Source organism: Abramis brama (genome assembly GCF_963993115.1).
Source record: "Abramis brama genome assembly, chromosome: 23".
NCBI lineage: Eukaryota > Metazoa > Chordata > Actinopteri > Cypriniformes > Leuciscidae > Abramis > Abramis brama.
In genome coordinates this window covers 12720839-12741035 of record NC_139985.1, presented here as the reverse complement: position 1 = coordinate 12741035, position 20197 = coordinate 12720839, and the positions used below count along the sequence as shown (strand labels likewise).

Genomic DNA, 20197 nt, shown 5'->3' with positions numbered 1-20197 from the left:
CAACTGAGATGGAACATGGAATCCATGTGAATGTGCATCTAAACAAGACTTGCACAAGTTTCATCATTTTACATTGATCATTGCACCATCTTTGTAGAGGTTTATGTGGTCCAATAAATGCAAACTGGTAGCCAGAGCAAGAAACACACAGTATTCAAGTCGGTTTCCTTGTGCATTTATTAAGTGCAAATAAATGTTAAAAACATGGTTTGAAATTAGAAGAGAAACAATTTTCCTAGAAATGGAAAAAATGGAATAAAGCCCATTTATAATCCATAAATCACATCAAAATTAGATTCTCAGCATTTACATGTCAACCCTATTGATTTTATGCTCACATTCTCTTTAGTTATTAAAATAAGGGTCACAGATGTTATAAAAGTTCTATACCTTTAAACCCAATCTTTTCTGCACATTCACAACAAGATTTTCAAAACAAAACGCTCAGTTTTCCATTATAGAGTTGGCATGCAATCGTACAATCATTTCCCATTAGGTTAAACCTCACACAGTAGTGCCCTTTGGAAAAAAACACACATAATCATTCATTTGAAAAAGAAAAGAAAAAAGAAAGTACTTCATATCTGAAATTGAGCTGGTTTCTCAGGTTAGAAAAAGCCATGGAACAACAGGGACTACATTGACCTGGATAATCATATCCACGTTTGCTTAAGGCTACTGGATTGTTAGAGCACCTCGACATACAGGGTTGCACTTTCAACTTGTATGTAATTGATTTAAAGATATGAATTCAATGAAGATTGAAAACAGTTCCTGTCATTATGCATTTTCTCAAAAACTTCATAGTTTTCCTATTTTATTATTTTACACACACTAAACAATGCCGATTGGTTAAACTGGACAATTTTATGAGAATCAGATTAAACACAAATTTAAGGAAATTTCCAATTACTTAATTTTCCCTTCCAACCTTACGGTGAGCTATAATGCATTTCTTCTCAAATCAAACTGAGTGCAAAGTAAAGCAAATCGGAATGCAAAATCTTTAAGCATAAAAGTTTCCCAGAAAAAAAAAAAAAAAATCTACTGTGGTATATTTAGCATTTAATTTACATGCAGTTTTACATAAAAATGAGGAATGGAAATACTGACAGAACTACAGTCTAAAGTTTTAATTTCACTCTCCCTTTGAAAAAAAAGGGGGAAAAATAAATTAACCAATAAAACTTGGAAAAATATGAGGTCAATGTACTTGACAAACAAATGCAAAAAATGCAATATTTATCCAGTAGCAAAATTTACAGCATGCAAATCAACTATTTTCAAATAGAATTTCCCTTGTGTAGGTTATGTTTATATATCAAGGTAAAATCATCGACCCTGAAGTAAAGTCCCTTTGAAAGCCTTTTCTGTATAAAAAGTTGTGCCATCATTTCAGAAAGAAACAAATGTTAGTGGTTTATGTAAAGAAATAATCCATATTCCTCAGGGTTTGTCTCTGTTGTTCAATATACTTACATGCAATTCATCTTTTCGTTTTTATGCACCCACCTATTTTACATGATCAAAAATCTACATTCACTCTGTTCTCTGTGTGTCATTTCCACCGCTGTGGTTATATGAAGCAAGTTAATTCCACCATGGTTTCAAGTCTAAGACTATCAAGTGTTCATCCCTTTTTTAATGATCAGGTAAATGCCACAGGCAATGTGAAATTACCCAACTTAACAGTACAAAAGCGGCCCTCACTATTCATTTTTAGGTAAATCTGCAAAATCTGATACAAAGAGGCATAACTAAATGTCACAAGACACAACAAAGCTCAAAATTGAGCCACAATAGAGAAACATCTTAAAAAGAAAATAACTTAAATTTCCATTAGCATCAAGAAAACAAAATGGGGCTTTAAAGTTTCATGGACAGCAATTTTCCAGAAATCCCCCAAAAATATGGCGCATGGAAGTCATTTCATCTTTAAATATTCTTTTTGTCAATCCTTGTGTCACCAAATGGTTTTTGTCCCATAGTGTTACCAAGAACCGCTTCTGGTTCACATGGTGCACGGTACCCCACCAGAACAGTATCAAGTGATGACACTCCATCACCGAATCTACACACCTCCTGGGTAGGAGAATCAACAAACACAACCCCCCACTGGGGGAAACAGCCTTCTGAGCAGCTGGGCATCTCCAACTCCAGACCCATAAGCAAAGACAGACACAAACACATGCACACTGAAATACACAAGTGAAATCCTTCACTTCTGGGCATCCATACAAGCGCTAACGGTTTATGTCGGAGCCTCTGGTGCCAAGCTGGTGCCAGTCCACCATGCGATGGCCTGGGATGAGGTCTTTCAATTGGATGATGGTTTCACCCAGCAGGGTGTTGTCCCAGAATGCTCCCTCATTCAGTACCCGCAGGTGAATGGTTCTCTGCTGCAAATCACCACGTGGGATCTTATCATACACCAGCTGAAATGGAGACAAAGGGATGTCATTCAGGAAGATTCAGAAAAGTAAAGTGCAACAGTGCCCACCCACTTTTTCCATGGCCTTGGTTCAAAAAAAAAAAAAAACTTCATTGTAGAGTTATAAGGCATGAACCAAAACAACCAGCTACAAGGTAAATCAAAACTACATTTGAAACAAACAAAAAAGACAAAAAGGTACAAGACTGAACGATGGAGAAATAGAAAATTGATTTAAAGAAAAACATTAAAGAACTAAAAAAAACATTTCACATATTCTTCAACAACAACATATCGATTAACAACCTAAAAACTTCCAAACTATACAAAAAGGTTTGTAAGTTATAGTTAAAAATAATTTCCCCTATGTAGAAAATGAATGATTTTTACTTGAGCCCAACTGTTACACTCTATAGTATCATCTAATAGTGAAGTTTTCTCACCATCTCATTGTAAGTGGGGTTGCATGTTCGCCGGGCTGCCTTGGTCTTTCTCTTGCTAGTTTTCTGAGGGTCTGGGAGGAGGTACAATTTGACGTATGGATCAGGATCTGTTCCCTCCTGCAAAGGTTGCTGAAGAAAAGTTCAAAACGCATTGGTGAGTGCCAACTCAACATTTTTATGTGCATTATGTGCATATGATTAATGGCAGACACTCACCAAGCCTCTGATGTGCATCACCATAATGAAAAGCTTGTCGCTCTTGTACAGAATCGAGAGCTTCACTTCACCTGCCACTGCACCGGGCACAGGAGCCCAGGACACATCTGGGAAGGAGGAGGAACTGGATTTAGTGTGGAAAGGTGCGTGTACGCAGTACGCACGCATCTGGCTTGCCAGGTATACTTAAGGTGAATTAAGTAAATAATCTAATTTGATTTCCAGAGCTGGAACCTGTTGAGCAAAGACCTTTATCACAAATCAGATAAGGTAACCCACCAGATGTTATGGCTGCCACAGTGCAGCTTTTACTCATGATGACTCTTTCAATATTTAACTAGTTATGATAAACTCTCAGGATTTGATCTATGGAAGTGTTTACAAAGTGTCTGATGAAGGCCCGGCGCCAGAAGGGGGGGGGGGATTTCATTTTGGTCGCTGTCCCCACGGAGAAATACAAATGCCTGGTTATTTTCCACAGACAAGCAAATAAGATGATTCCCTTGCAAGGGACTACTTTCCTAAATATAAAAGGCAGATATACAGTATCATTTTTATGAATAAACTCCCATTTTTACTGTGCGCGCAAAAAGCAAGATTTTATAAAAACGATATGCTGTTCACACAATTAAATTGGCTTTTAATATTGTGATTGTACCCAAAAGAATATTAATTAAAATAATATCTTGAAAACATTTACTTTGCTGACAGCACATCATTTTTTACTACTTTATTTATTTATTCAAATTTTAAGCATACTGTTAGCTGTATAAAGCTTAAGAGCAATGTCAATTGAATTAAATTAATCTCAATGAAATTAACACTATGCACTCTGACACAAGGGATTTTAAAACTGAGGTCCAAGAAAAATAAAGTTGTGATTGCAGGCACATTACACTAGTAGTTAAAGATAAGACCTGGATAAGCACTGGGTGTGTCACTTAGTCACATTCACATGGACTGCAGCTGATTGGCCCAAATATACATTTCCTTTACTAACTCATGATGATTTGCTGTGATGGCAGGATGAACTGCATGAACTTTGAATCCAGTAAATAGAGGGATTCATAAGAAGTGTATGTGGGTGTATAGAAGACAAATAAGGCAAAGAAATATACCTGCTGGTTTATTATGGAGTGCATTAACAACAGTTCCTACACTTCCTGCACGCTCATCTCTTGGTAGAGGGTGAAAGAAGGTGTAGATCAGATCACACTGAAAGAAGAGAGGGTAAACAGCAGTTAACTCATAAGCAGGTGTACAGTCACAGCAAAAGTATGGATGCTATGCGATCTGGTTACATTCTTGAGATGCACCCTAAAGTACAGTACAGCACAGCACAGGAAGTGTGAAAGCGTGCACAGGCCGTCAATAGGCCTGTAGGTGGACGGTTTCACAGAACATGGCTGATTTCCAAGAAACGTGCCAGTTAAACTGAAACCACCTACATTACTGCAAGCTGCCCACATTTCTATTTACCACTATTATTCAGGAAATAAAAATGGTGGTGTGGTTGGTGAATGTAAACATGCATTTAACATTATAAAAGTTAACTTTTTTATTTTCAATTGCACTACTGTTTTAAAGTTTGGAATATCAGTAAGATTACGCAATTCAATTGATCAAAAGTGAATGAAGGCATTTTTAATGTTACAAAAGATGTCCATTTTAAATAATTTAAATAATTTTAAATAAACAAATTCTATTCATCAAAGAATCCTGGAAAATACTATATATATATATCCGTTTCCACAAAAATATTAAGCAAATTTTTAAACCTAAGAAATGTTTCTTAAGCATCAAATCAGTATATTAGAATGATTACTGAAGGATCATGTGACACTGAAGACTGGAGTAATGATGCTGAACATTCAGCTTTGCCATCACAGGAGTAAATTACATTTTAAAGTTTTCCAATTTCAAATAACTTATTTTTAATATATTTCACAATATTACTGTTTTTATTGTTTTTGATCAAATAAATGCAGCCTTGGTGAGCATTTTTTAAAATAAAATGTACCGCAGTGCAAAAACAATATACAAATCTGAGATATAAAATAACTATATACACCGCCCCCAAAGTTTTGAATCATAATGTACATGGATTGTGAGGGGAAGAGTTATAAAATATAAAGTCAATAGTGGGTCAAAGGTTACCTGTGCCACCTCTTGAGCAGCATGGATCAAATGCCAAACATATCCATTTAGCTCCTCTTTCCTTCTGTCTGCCAGGGCCTCTCCTCTAGACCGACCAATCACAAAGCGGCTGGGGAAGCTGTGGGAACATTACATTGTGAGGGGTGTGAAATTAAATGAAGAGCACTACTACTTATGGCATATGTTACCACAAAATACATCCCGAAGGGGAGATCAGGGTCCTGTACACCACTCTGTCTGAGGAGCTTTATTTTTTGCGATAGAAATTGATGGCTGATCAAGATGTCGCTTAATACATTGATACTAGCAGTACAGAGAAGAAATGTACTACGCCCAGCCTTCATTTGGTTTCATAACTTATCGCAGATTTCAAACTAAATATATCCACTGATAACAGAAATCTGCATTAGTTCCCACCACAGTCAGTAATTTTTCAAATCACTCAAGGTCAAGGTGTATGATGTGCATTCAGTGAGCTTTTGATTTCATATAATTCACATTTCTGTCAGGTTTTAAAATTGTACCTGGGTAGTTTTGAGGAAGGGAAGATGAGCTGCAGTTTACTGTGAAGTTCATGGAACTCCTCAAAGGTCCTCTGGACTAAAGTTGTTGTCCCCGGTTGACCTTCCCGCTCCACTTTTACAACATAAGACTGCATGAAGGCGTAAATAAATTATATAAATGATTATAATGTACTTCAAATGCATTATGGCTAAATTTAAATGCAGTAGACTTACGTAGCCTTTGCTTGGAGTAAAGGTTTTGATGTGTTTGCAAACAAACAGGCTCCGAATGACACCGTCACTCTTAAGAGTGTAGACGCGTGGAGCAAATGATAGAACGGGACGCTCCTCGGAGGATGCAAACTTCATTTGGGCCAGGTTATGGATGAAGAAGTTGAGTTTGGTAGCCACACTGCCAAGACTTGACTCGATCAGCCTAAAAGAGGGGACAAGGTTAAGATGAAGGCTATTCAAGACAAATGGATTCAAAGGACAATGGCAATAACTTGTAAGCTCTCACCTGGTGAAGTGCATGGTGGCATCTGCTTCTGATTCATGTGGTCTCAGAGCATCATAGACATATTTCAGATCATCCACATCAGACAGCTCTGGTATCCCACTAGACAGCATCTGCATACAAACACACAGGGGTTACTAAGAGCATTTCATTGTTAGACCAGAAGAATACAATGCATTCAAATAACAGGCAAACGATAAAGCAAGCAAGAGAACATTACCTGAACTCTGTGAATGCATTCAACTAAAACAAAATGTGGGAAACACCGATATGTGGAGTTATCTGGGAACTCACCAGGCCAAGCAGGTTCAGAAACAGATGTGCGTGTTTCCTAATGAGATTGTAGGCCTCACAGCACAAGTCCACAAAATCATGGAAGCGGCTTGATGGCTTGTCACCTCCATTGATGACGTATGCCATGTCAGATGTAAACACGAAAGGAGCCCGGTCGCTGTAAGAAAACAAAACAAAACAAAAGGACGATTACAATCTGTGATCAGTTACTATCAACAGCCCAGATCTGGGTTAGCTCAAAAACAGTCTTATAAAATTGATAGTTCCAGTCCTTGACTCTGATTGGTTGAGCACGCAGTGTTTGAGCTGTTGTAAATTACTCTACAAACATACATCTGTGACCTCTGCTTTGTGTCTTGCCCAACAACGCTGCTTAGCTGTTCTAAATTATTGTAAACCACAGCTTCTTGGAGCTTATTACTTTATTCGGTCCCTTTGGGAAGAAGAAATGTGAAAGGTTGTTGTAATTCAATAGCTCTTAACTGTTCTAAAAGACAACAGTTGCAGTGATCAAAATGTGGGGCAGAGGAACTCTTTTTTTTTTTTTTTTCATGTTCTTCTTGTGTTCGTACCGTTTGATGTTGCCAAACATCTGTGCATGCCCCAGGAACTTGCCGAAGTCAATATGGAACATGTGTCCACTGGTCTTCAGCATGATGTTGTCGTTGTGGCGGTCGCATATGCCTAGAATGTATGTGGCCACACAACAACCAGCACACGAATAGATAAAGTTTTCCACCGCCTGTGAAAAAGCAACAAACCCACAGAATTAGTTTAACCAACCACTTTGAGACACCAAGGAATTGAATTTCCAAATCTCTCAATACATTTTCATATTTTTAGGAAAGGCAAAATAAGAAACATGATGCAACCCAATGCAACTAAAGCAGCTATGGACTGACATTTCACACATATCATCTGGTTGAGCAAATTAGTCTTAAATGTAGCATAACAATATTATACAGTACCTTTTCATACTCCTCTTCAGTCGGGTTGTGTTTCTGCAGCCAGTCCGCCAAAGTCCGGTCTTTAAAGGAACCAGTTACTCCATGCTCAACCTGGATCTTCCTCAGGGTTTCTGCACTTGGAATCATCTCTACCATGCCTACACAAGGGAAATTAGGAGTTATGAAATTACTTCCATTCCTTCACATTTTATACAATCATAACACCGTTTAGATCAAGTCAATAGAGTGGAATCGAGGGTTTAGAAAAATAAAAAAAAAGTCAAAAGTAAACATTCTCATATACACATACATATATACACATGCATGTATATATGGGAACATACTGTAGTGAATTTCAGACACTGATGAGTTCATAAACAGAAGTCTCAACATTGAAGGATGGATGTACCTCTGCCCCGTCCCGTAGAGAAGCAGCGAAAGATGACCATCCTCATATCAAGTCCCTCCTGGATCCAGATCTTATTCATGATCCGAATGATCTGCAGCGTCAGCATGTCTTGTCGCAGGTCATCTCCAGCCTGAGTGAGAACACACAACCATAAACGACCAAGACAACGCTTGAAAACGTGTTGCAATGTAGAACCGCTGATCCGTAATGCACACAGACACGTGAAGGTGGTACCTTAAAGATGACGTTGATATGGTCTCCCAAAGGATCCTGGTTCTGGAACGAGAGCTTGAGGGGCACTGCATTAGAGTTGAAGTAGGAGCAAGACTACATGAAGAGAATGAAATACATGTTTTGTTTCTTCCATCTTGACAAGAACAATACAATGACTTAAAAATGCTTGATATAAAAGACACATTCTGTAATTACCTGTATGTTGATGCCCTTGACGAGCAGGCCTGGGTTCAGAGGAAGTCGACAACTGTTGTTCAAACAGAAGAACTGTTTGACCTCTTCTAGCCCCTCACGAAGAATAGCCTGAAAACCAGACAAACCACGATTAGTGTGCTGACCAGACGGTCTGGAGAATGTTAAAATGCCCCTTAGGGATCAACAATCAGTCTTTGGCACAGACTTGTTCTTTGAAGCTAAAAATAGTGAATAACTAAATGAGAAATTTAGAAGCCGGCTCTTTTTAGCAAATTATTTTTGTAGGTCATAATTGTTCTCATCAGAAAAAGGCATTGATTGGACCTTGTGAAATAGATGGAAATAGATGTAAATAACAGGAGTAAATGAGGAACAGTGAAGCTGACCTGTCTGGATGAAGGGGAGGCGTCTCTGACCCGCTGGGCTAGCTTAGCCAGAATGTTGACCAGCCAGCCTTGCCGATCAAACTCTTCCCTTAAACCTCGACCGGAGCAGCAGAGAAGAGCCGCCAGCAGATACTGATACCTCACGCTAAACTGAGAGTCCTGAAGTGTATCTTTCAGCAACCTACAAAGAGAGCGACAAAAGGAGAGTAGTGCATTTTAACTGATGGTCCAAACATCCTTAGAGCAATTCATTTCCTTCTGAAGGCATTTTATATAGATTTCATTAGACAGAAATTGCTCTTTGTTAGTGCACAAAATATGATTTTCTTTAGCATAAAGAAATTTAAATTGAGTATTAGGAAGCTTTAGAAAGTTCTACATTGTGACTTTTTTTAGAGCACTTAAGCACACAATTTTCTTTACAGTAATGCATTTGGTATTGTCCTAATTTTTAAATTATGATTCTTTATTACAGCAATTTTTTATTAGTAAAACTTGTACTGAATTGAAAGGCAGCAGAAACATATGCTACAATGATATATAAATTATTTAGATAAAAAAAGTTTAACTTAAAGATAAGTAATGTTTCCACTTATTAGTATATTATAGTATATCCACTTATATAAAATTATTTTTAATTAAAAGGCAGTGCAACAAATTCTAAAATGTATAAATATTTTATAACAGGTTTATAAAATATACGGTATACATTTTTAGATGCAAGGTAAGCGTATTCTGTAATAAAGCACCATAAACATTCTTAGTTTAATTGTTCTGAAAAAAATGTCACATTGCAAAAGTCTTTATTTTGTCCATAAATGCTATTTTAAAAAATCTTTAAAAAAAAAGAAAAAAAGTATTTTTTTCCTTTTAATTCTAGGAGTAAAATGGAGAAGTCAAAGGCTTTATGAATGCGGTTACAAGAAAGAAAATGACTGCATTAGACAGCAGGTGGAGCTGTTAGCTAATTTTATACACACTCATGCAATCAGTGTGACACAGTGATAATCTACATGTGCATGGCTTTAGTGTATACAAAGTATCAAGCATTCAAGGTGCTGACAGGTCAAAGATTCATATATCATCACACAAGTGCATCAGTTTAAGGGTTAGTTCACCCAAAAATGAAATTTCTGTCATTACTCAGAAAGGTAATAAAGACATACACGCACGTAGTGGTGCTCACGTGAACAGCCTAGGGAGACTGACATGGATGAATGTTAAAATTGTTGAATAAAGTCGCTATTTTTGTTTTTTGCACACAAAAAAATAAATTTAAGTATGCTTGTCGTTTCACAACATTAAGGTTGAATCACTGTAGTCAGACTATTTTAACAATGTTTTTACTACAATTCTGGGTCTTGAAAGTGATAACACTGCAGTCTATGAGGGGTCAGAAAGCTCTTGTAATTCATCAAAAATATCTTCATTTGGGGTCCAAAGATGAACGAAGGTCTTATGGGTTTGGAACGACATGAGGGTGAGTAATTCATGACAGACATTTCATTTTTGGGTGAACTAACCTAACACTGACAAACCTGAATGTGACAGTATGAGGTAGCATGACCCCGATTTCTCAGTATATGTGCTCTATAATACATGCGCACCGAGTTTCTAAGTATAATCAGAGAGTAGAGGACACACCAGAAGAGGTAGTGAGCTATGCGCACATCCCCGATGGCCCTCCTCAGCAGAAAACGCACAAGGTGACTGTCCAGATAACACTCGTACTTCAGTGCCTGCACAAAGAGAAAGAGTTAGAGAGCAATTTGTTAGATGGGGAGGGAGAAACCAGAGGCTGAGAGAACAAAAAGGACGGAAGGTAAAAAGAAAGATAGGTAGGATATAAACAGATCAAGGTCAATGGGAAAGGAGGGAATAGAGCATAAAAGGAGGAAGTTGGATACAAGGCCTTTGTTACCTGCACTAACTGAGGAAGGAAGTCCAAAAGCTCAGGATCAGAGATGGAGTCCATCCACTGTACAGCCGTCCGCCTGCACTCCTGATCTGGAAACCTGGTTTAAAGGGGATGTTAAACCAAAAAAATGAAAAGGTGGTGCAATAAACTGCACTATACAAAAGTACAAACTATGTATTAACATGAATAAAATAAACTGGATAACAACTATAATATGACTGATATATATTGGATAAAATATATACAGGTGCAGTCATTAACAGTCATTATCCAGTTCAAGCTGGTTTAGGTGGTTGATCAGTTGGGTTACCAGCCGATTAGGTTAAAGTTAACCTGGTGAACCATCTTGGTCAACCTAGTTGGAGCTGGTAGATCAAACCTGGTGGCTCTTGGTTGAGCCGATTTGATTTAACACTAATGCAGCTTTTAAATCATGTCAGTAAAATGTTGAAAGATATCTGCGCTCCACATGTGCTCTGCTGGACAAATCTCAAAGGTCAATTCTTCATGGTCTACTCAAATCAGCCCGACTGCCAGCCGCTGAAGGACAGTCAAGCTCTGCTTAGCCTCCAGCTAAACAACGGAGCAAGCAGTTGCCATGGTTACCATAACACTCACGTGGCATTCAGCAGGCCTAGGGCGTCCAGGTGGTTCATGCATTCCCACTGGCGGAGCAGGGCGTAGATGTCAGGCAGGCATGCCCACTCCCAGCTGGGTGCGCTGGCCAGGACCAGAGGCAGACGACTGGCTTCCGCATGGCAGAAATAACGCTTCTCCCACAACAGGCGCCGGTCCTCCGGAGTCAACCTAGATAAAAGAACCAAACAAGATATTTAGCATGACTTTTTATTTTTATGAAAACATCATTAAAATGTATTTGTCGGTTTATTCCATGTTAGCACAAACAGTAGACATACTTGCACAGCAGTTATAGACACACATAAGAGCTTAAGTATACTGCAAAAATGGAAGAATTTAATGTTTCCAGACAAGCAACCATAGTTTACACCTCACTTTTGAAAAAAAGATTTGTGATGAGGGATTTGTTTTTTCTTTTTGCCCCTTTCATAAAAATCAAAAGCACCTCAAAAAGGTTTGCAACCTCGCCATCTACATGCTATCAGTCAAAAAAACATGATTCGCCAATTTGATTAAGTTCAAATATGTGCAAACTTCCTATTTAGACAAAGAAGCTGCAAATACAGCAATTAAGACAGTAAAGCATCTCCAGGAAGGGATCTCTGCGTGGGCTCTCAATGCAGTAAAGGATAGAAAATAACCACACTGAATCTCTTGGTAATTTATTATGATGCATGCCTACTTCTACACTGATGTACTAAACCCTGAGGTCCAAGTCTGGAGGTAAACGCTCCAAAAGGCTCTAGTTAAAGGTAAACAGATCTATTTTCAGGAATAATATTTAAATGCATAGAGGGGACTGAAAACAACTAGCTATAGCCTGTACAAATAATCATCAGCACACAATCCATGCTTAAACACCTATATAATGATCTGTCTAGGTCCTTCAAGATGCTTCTCATCTCTTGTTGGATGTCATTTGTTAAACATACCCGCTTATTCAGCAATGTTTAGCTACCATGTTTTTCTGCTTGCTTATGAATTCATGTTGGGGAGTGGCTTCTCCCTCTAGGGATGACAGCCGTAGGGCAGGAACCCCGGATCAAATTACCTCTGCGCCTGCTGGGCCAGTCATCAGACAGCTCAATATACTGGGGGAAGGGTTGTGAATGCTTCATACAGTCACACTCACACTCTACAACATGCAAGCATGACTGTCATTAGAAGACTACATATCCCACAATTCACAAGAGGCTTGAGTATTGATTCCTGGCTGCAGCTGCCCAAAGCAACCCTGAGGCCTTTCTGCAAATCAATCGGTAAAAAGGACTACCAAATGGCCATGAACGAATGCTAAATTTAATAAACAGCGTTCCTCCTGGGACAAAAAAACATTGTGCAACAAGACATACATCTAGATTTGCACAGTTTTTGAAGAAGCTGTGGGTTGTGCTTGCCTATTTCAGACATTCCACTATGAGGTCGTTTTGTTGCGAGTGGTTGTCAGGGTGATCTGAATGTTCTAGCACGTTACTATGCAGTTGCTAAGGTGTTCTGATACGATTTCAAATAAATGCTGCTTTTTATTTCTATCCAAAGAATCCTTAAAAATCAGTTTCCACAAAAATGTTAAGCAGCACAACCGTTTTCAACATTGATACTAATATAAAACGTTTCTTGAGCAGCAAATCAGTATATTGGAATGATTTCTGAAGGATCATGTGACACTGAAGACTGGAGTAATGATGCTGAAAGTTCAGTTTTACTAATCATAGGGATAAATGACATTAAAAGAGAAAACCTTTGTTTTTATTGTAATAAGATTTCACAATACTACTGTTTTTACTGTATTTTTGATCAAATAAATGCAGCCTTGGTGAGCATAAGAGATCTTTAAACATTTTTTAAACGTCTTACTGACCCCAAACTTTATTTGTTTTTCCTTTTTGCCCCTTTCATCATTCATGAGATGTAAAATCAAAAGTCCAAACACTTACAAAAAGGCCACTAAAAAGATAAACAATGAGGTATAATTCATATCTGTGCCATAAAGGGCATTTTGAAAATCCCCAACCCAAAAATGAGCATTAGTAATTGGAGCAAACACTTCTAGAATTGATAAACTGCATGAAAACGAAAAAAGAGAAAAGTTGAAACATTAACTCTCTGCTAACACAAGTCAGATCATAGAGTTCACACCTGGTTCAAACGCTCAACCTTTGAACCGAGAGCTGGATACAATTTATGACTGAATATTTCCATGCTGGTGTGGCTCCATGTTTTAAACTGTTGCTAAGAGTCGGTCTCTGCAGCAAATGTTTCAGAGCTCCACAGAGGAAAAACAGCTGAGAGAGAAGGAGAGGAGGAACAGGGCCAGCTGGGAAAGAGATCCACATCAGCTGTCTAAAGCTGACAGTAACGAAGTGAACGCTGTAGAGCACCAAGCCCTGCTGAGCACCAGATATGTCCTCATATTCAATCATAGACAACAGAAAAAAACAAAAACAATGCCTGATCCATTCAAACACAATTTCTACATGCATATTATAAATACAATTAATTATATATTAATCTATATAATAGAATTAAAATATAATAAAATAATCAATAATATAATAATAATAAAAAATATAATATAACTATATAATGTGATTTAAATACACTACCATTAAAAGGTTTGGAGCAGTAACATTTTTCAATGTTTCTGGAAGATATCTCTTATGCTGCATTAGGGATGCGTTCATTTATTCAAAAATATAATAAAACTAATATTGTGAAATATTAATACAACTGAAAATAACAGTTTCCCCCTTTTAATATTTAAAAATGTCATTTATTCATATGTCGTCATAGCTCTAATATGCTGATTTGGTTGATTTAGTAACATTTTTTGCAAACAGTTATAAATGTTAATCTTTTGTTACATTATAAAAATGTATTTACGGTCACTTTTGATCCATTTAATGCATACAACTATGAACAAAAAGTATAAAATTACTTGAATGCATTTGCCCCAAACATTTAAACCGTATATTACACAACTCATAATAAAATAGAAATTATACTATATACACTATATTTTAAACATTTGCATAATATTATATTTAACATGCATTTAATTCTCCAGTCTTAACAATGTGTGCTTGTTCCATTTCCTGTTCTCCTCACCCTCCCCGCCACCAGGCAACTGTTCTCACATCCAGACCTTTCCAACTCCACATGAACGCCACTATTCCTCCCACGGTCATTTGAACGAAGGGATGAGATGGGGGAAGCAGACAGGGTCAGAGGACAAAAGGAACTAGGCAATGTTGTGTTTAATCCCTCCAGGAAACAAGGAACGATCTGACACCGACTGCTACAGCAGTCTATTTCATCCTTTCTCTTATGTGTCTGATCAGCTCCTCAACATCCCTCTGAGCTTGTGTAACCTCGGTTCCAATGCAGACATGCCGCATGAAATCCCTTTTCCGCTCTCAAATGAGCGTGTCGCTAAAATATGAATGATGAGTAACGACAGCTGAATCTGAATTTGCATGAGTTGGTTATTTGTGGTTGCAGCTACACTTAAACCATCCTTGTCCTGTACCTTTATAGATGTACATCAATCCACTGCATTCTCTTTTGTGGCAAAATTAGCAAAAACCTAAGAACCATGAACTTGAGAACCATGAAGCTTTCTTACGTCCTCTTTCACCAAAAATGTTGCTGGTTTTCAGGGAATGCCAAATCTGAATCAGCCTAATGTGAATAGAAGCCTCAATTCAATCTGTTCGTCATATAAAGCAGAAAATAGACTGAATATAGATTAGTTTTACAATCTTTTTATGAACTTTTTGAAGCGTTAAAGTGGTAGCTACATAGACTGTCAATTGGAAGGACAGAAATCTCTCAGATTTCATAAAAAAATCTCCATTTGTGTTCCGAAGAAGAACGAAAGTCTTACGGGTTTGGAACGACATCAGGGTGAGTAAATGACTTAGTTTGGGTGAACTAACCCTTTAATTTAATAAATATTAAGTAGCTGGAGTAAATAACGTGGTGTCTGTCAAACGCGTGTTGTTCTGATATGAGGACATTAGCGGTTTCCTTTTGATTTGCGAGAGTGGTTGACGCTGGCGCAGAGTTTACGTTTCCAGCCCAGAATTTAGTGGAAATTCATGGAACGGTTACAGATTGGCTCTGACACCAGCACAGTGTTGGTAGAAAAGGGGCAATATTGTCAATCCAATAAGAGATACACAGTGTTAGTTAGGGTAAGTATTACAAGGTTTTTTGTTTTTTTTTCATTCAAGGAAAAATCTGGAACAATGCAGTAAATAATAATTAGATTAGATCAGGATGCAGCATTTGCTTTAGGATAATCAGAGAGCCATCTCACCAGAAAAGGGACTTCTTGTGCAAGACATCCTGTAGCTGCCTCTGGCTGACCTGGTCCAGACGCGAGAACTCGTACTGGGGGCTGAACTCTGCAGGAGCAGGGGTGCTGAAGCGTACTTCAAAAGAAGAAGTGGGAAAGTCCACCTGAACAGACAAGGAGAGTTGTGTTGGAAATGAGCCACTGCTTAACAATGGAGGGTGTAAAAGCACCCAGGAGAACAGTCAGTTATTAGCCTGAAATGAAAACTGTAATGGCAACTTTATTTGACTTTTTACAGCATTCCTCAGACAAAACGCACAGATATTAGGATTTGGCAAAAAAGCTAAAACAAATATTTTTCAGCACTTTGGTTAAAAAAAACAAAAAACAAAAAACAACTTGGCAATATTCGTAATATCTTCATATTTAAGAGGAACCATCAAACATGGCCAATAAGATTCAAAATGTTTAAATGCATGAAATAAAATTAGCAAATTTAAATTAACAGTAAAAATAAAGTTAAAACACCATGTTAAAGTTACTAAGAAAATTTATTTAAATGCACCAATATAATTACTTATATTTTTAGAAAACATTATTAGCATGCACTGTTTTATGAAAAATGTCATGCAGGGACCGTGAACATTTTTGAACGGTGCCACAAATTTATTATTGAAATGAATCATGGAAACAGTCAGTATGAAGGGATTCACAGAAATGTGTTGGGACTAACATATTTTTGCTTCTGGATCTATATAAACAACTTCAAACTTGCAAGACAAAAGGTCCAAACGGTCTATTCTAATGACTAATAGTCCATTGAGATTATCACGATAGTCACAAATATTGCATAGTCATCAGAAAATTAATGCAAGTATTTCATGAATATTTGATATATAACAGCCCTAATAGTTACCCATTATATTGTTCATGGAAGGGTTAGGGATAAAGAAAACAAACCGCAAATCACAGGTAAAATTTTCTCTAGTTCATGGTTATAAAGATGGGACAAGAGTGAAAGGTTTATGATCCTAAGGAAACCCTAAAGTTCACAGTCACGGCTGGCATCAGTTAACAGGAGTGCTGAAAGCAATGAGAACCGCACCATGAACAGCTGAGGCCTTCACCTTAAACATGCCAAGTTAAATACCACGAACACTAAATGTTAACAGAATACATCCAACATACATTGGGTACATGTGGCTGTAGTTTCATTATGTCTTGATTTCAAATCTGTTTTTGTCACTGAGCTTAAGAAAACCATAATGAAAAAAGCTTTAAATGATAGGGACTGTGAGTATGTTTTCACACTTCTGTCAGTCCGGGTTGAAATCAGTCCAATTATTATTGCCATATGCTTCTCAGCATCACACTTCATCCATTAGCAGAACAGAACACAGTACAATAATGAATACCAAAACCCTTCATCCATTTCATGACCTTCGCACCAAATGTTCCCCGCTTAAGGCAAGTCTGTTCACTCGGCAGCTATTTTCGAATCAGGCAAATAAAATTTATTTAGGGCAGACAACGCATTTAACAGTTCGTCAAGATTTTGCTTCAATAATATATTTCAAATCAGCAATAAAATCCAAAATGTTACGCATTTACCTTGAATCAGATAACCAAACAAACAAAAAATGTAGGGGTGCATCAATTTAACTTATTCTGGCAAACACTTAAGTCGAAAATGTTAAGGCGTTATGAAAATTATATACTTTTAAGGTGGCCTTGGCAAACTTCAACAAAGTCTTATTTATTTAAATTTAGGATGTTGTATTAATTTAGCTAAATTAATATAACAATTTAAATAATCATGTAAAATAAAAATAAACTTTATTACAATAGAAGTAATAGAGGTACATATCAGCTTGTCTTGGACAAAAGGAATCTTGACTGGAGTCAAAAACCAACAGTCTATATAAATTTAAAAAAGCAAAACGCTAAAAATCTGCCGATTATTATATAAACAAACGATATTAACAGCAATTTCCCCCGTTAATATTACCACAAGTGGTCTGTCTCTTTCCCCTTATACTGTGTAATATATGCATTGCAGTTTATGCCCATTTATAAACTGTTAGTAGCTTGCAATAATGAATTACTTGTAAAAGTCTTGTCAATTAATAAAGTAGGAAGTGGTTCAGCATGAATATATAGAACCACTAAGAATTTCAAAGAACAGTGTGAATTGAATAGAAAGAATGTGAAAAATGGGGTCAGAGAAGAGAGCGAGAGAAAAGCATCAGCGGATAGGACAAGGAGAGGAGCTAAGGGGAGCGAGCATACGTCAGGCAGTTTTAACGAGCCCCAGATGTGTCATCAGCCCCAGATGCATCTTGGCTGTGGGGCGGTTTGACGGGGCAGATTGCGAGGACTTGCTGAGGGAAATCTGCCACCTCAAATGCACTGAATAACCCCGGCACCTTAATGAGGGGCAGAACCTACTGAATAGGCCCAGGACCAGGCTTCGCTCCCAGTTTAAACTGCACAGCCCACTGCCCTTAGACAAAGCCATGCCATTCGGGCACAAAAGAGCCCTATTGGCACTGCTATGGGCTGGCTTGGCACCCTGAGATTGCAGAAAGAAGAACAGGGATTGTATAGTTGGAGGCCTGTGCGGAGGGTGGGAATTTCACAGAGGCCCGGACAGAGTGAAGAGAAAAACTATGCGCACATTATTTACCACACAGATTCAGAACAATACCAGTGGGGAGTGCTGTTTACAGAGAGCGGCGGTGAAATGTCACGTCTGAATGTGTTAGAGCTCATGCATGTGGAGGAAGTGGTGACTCAAAGGGCCGAGGGTTGTCTGGGATTGACACGTCTCAGGTGTTTGTGATGATTGTCTGAATGTGTGTGTGTGCTTAAATTGTTTCCTGTACTGCTACTTAAGCAACATTGCCATGTCATCTGGGATTAGTTTTTTGTTTTTTTTGGAAAGAAATTCATCTTTTTATTCAGCAAATATGCATTCAATTGACCAAAAGTGACATCTTTTGTAACAATTTAATTGTCTTTACCATTTCAAATAAACACGGTTCTTTCAATTCAAACAATATTAAGCAGCCCACCTGTTTTCAACATTAATTTTAAAAAAAAGGTGTCTTGAGCACCTCAAGACACTATATAACCTATAGTTATATACTATAACATCATCATAGTATAATGATTTCTAAAGAGTTATGTGAATATGAAGACTGGAGTAATGATGCTGAAAATTCAGCTTTGCCATCAAAGGAATAAATTGCATTCTAAAATATATTAAAATAGAAAACAGTTACTTTAAATTGTAATTTAAATTGTACTTTAAATTGTTTCACAATATTACTGTTTTTACTGTATTTTTGATCAAATAAATGTAGACTTTCACAAAAAACAAACAAAAAAACAAAAATGATGAGTACTGTGAATTCTGACATACTATTGTCAACATTTTTCACCTACTATATAGTAGGGAAGCATGTGATTTCGGATGCAGACAATTTTACGGTTCAAAGTACTCAATTCCTACAGTTCCACTAGCAGACTGGCCCAACCCTATTACTGCCAAAGTTATGAATCCTGCAAACAAAGTCTAATTCTTGGGAAGGTTCACGTGTTTGCTTTAGGATGTCAATAACTTATGTAACTTCCTGCAGATGGAAATTCAAAAGCGTGAACATTTTCAAGTATGACATTATCTATATTTAAGTTATTTGCATGTGCATTTGACCATTAAATGCGTGTTCAATGATTCTTGATTCATTCTACTTCTGCATTTACTCAGTTTTAGATACAGTAATCTACTTTTCAATGCACCAATTCTGCTCAGGAACCGCAATACACTTTAAAAAAAAAAAACAAAAAAAAAAAAACACTTGTTTGAGTGTGTGTGGGGTTTATAGGCCGTGTTAGACTTGCAGAAGCTGACCTGTTCCAAACACCACATATGGTTTACTGTAGGAGGTGAGTATCAACAGAACTCTAGTGCTTAAAGAGCCTGTTTTCATGCCCTCCAATATTACATGCACTAATAAGTAATATGTAAATGGTTATTAACTGTGATATCTTGAATCTATATGTTATTTTGCAACAACAAAATCCTAAAATGTCTAGTTGTGTTGTCAGACTATTTCCTGAGCATTTCATTTTGCCTGTGGCTATTTAGATGCATATAAAACATCTGTATCTCTCTCTCTCTCTCTCTCTCTCTCTCTCTCTCTCTCTCTCTGCAGAGCTACCTGACCTACTTTTAGGACATTTTGCAAGGAGCGGGACAGTTCCTTTCTACATTTCCACTAGCACACTGGCCTGACCCTATTACTGCCAAAGTTATGAGCCAAGCACAGAATTTACCTTTATTATACTCATTTACATATAATCTACGCATACATAAGCATGCCTTCAAAAATGTACTGCTCGTCAATTATAAACATCTTAAACCTTAAAGTTGTCCATGCATGCGTCCTCAATAGTTAGCTTGTATGAGTGTGTATGCATAAATGACCTTTGAAAAAAGATGAAAATTAGGTGGCGGGTTTGTTTTAAATAGGAAGCCTCAACCTTAAGGTCTAATAAGGGCCTTTGGCACACTGCAACCTCCTGGATAAAGGACAGATCAATCAA

The 20197-nt window shown here is 37.5% G+C and overlaps 1 protein-coding gene across 1 annotated transcript in view; it reads right to left on the bottom strand.

The window, feature by feature from the left end:
- Nucleotides 1–159: 159 nt before the first annotated feature.
- pik3c2b (phosphatidylinositol-4-phosphate 3-kinase, catalytic subunit type 2 beta) overlaps nucleotides 160–20197 on the bottom strand; it is a 44501-nt gene continuing 24463 nt past the window's right edge. The window contains exons 15-33 of the mRNA XM_084101350.1: nucleotides 15611–15753; nucleotides 11269–11457; nucleotides 10654–10747; nucleotides 10377–10471; nucleotides 8733–8913; nucleotides 8347–8454; nucleotides 8152–8244; nucleotides 7918–8047; nucleotides 7530–7666; nucleotides 7134–7303; nucleotides 6562–6718; nucleotides 6271–6380; nucleotides 5985–6186; nucleotides 5772–5899; nucleotides 5248–5365; nucleotides 4209–4305; nucleotides 3091–3197; nucleotides 2875–3003; nucleotides 160–2435 (exon numbers count right to left, since the gene is read on the bottom strand). Of these exons, the coding sequence (XP_083957476.1) occupies nucleotides 2244–2435; nucleotides 2875–3003; nucleotides 3091–3197; nucleotides 4209–4305; nucleotides 5248–5365; nucleotides 5772–5899; nucleotides 5985–6186; nucleotides 6271–6380; nucleotides 6562–6718; nucleotides 7134–7303; nucleotides 7530–7666; nucleotides 7918–8047; nucleotides 8152–8244; nucleotides 8347–8454; nucleotides 8733–8913; nucleotides 10377–10471; nucleotides 10654–10747; nucleotides 11269–11457; nucleotides 15611–15753 (2580 nt within the window). The 3' untranslated portion in view covers nucleotides 160–2243. The remainder of the gene's footprint in view (nucleotides 2436–2874; nucleotides 3004–3090; nucleotides 3198–4208; nucleotides 4306–5247; nucleotides 5366–5771; nucleotides 5900–5984; nucleotides 6187–6270; nucleotides 6381–6561; nucleotides 6719–7133; nucleotides 7304–7529; nucleotides 7667–7917; nucleotides 8048–8151; nucleotides 8245–8346; nucleotides 8455–8732; nucleotides 8914–10376; nucleotides 10472–10653; nucleotides 10748–11268; nucleotides 11458–15610; nucleotides 15754–20197) is intronic.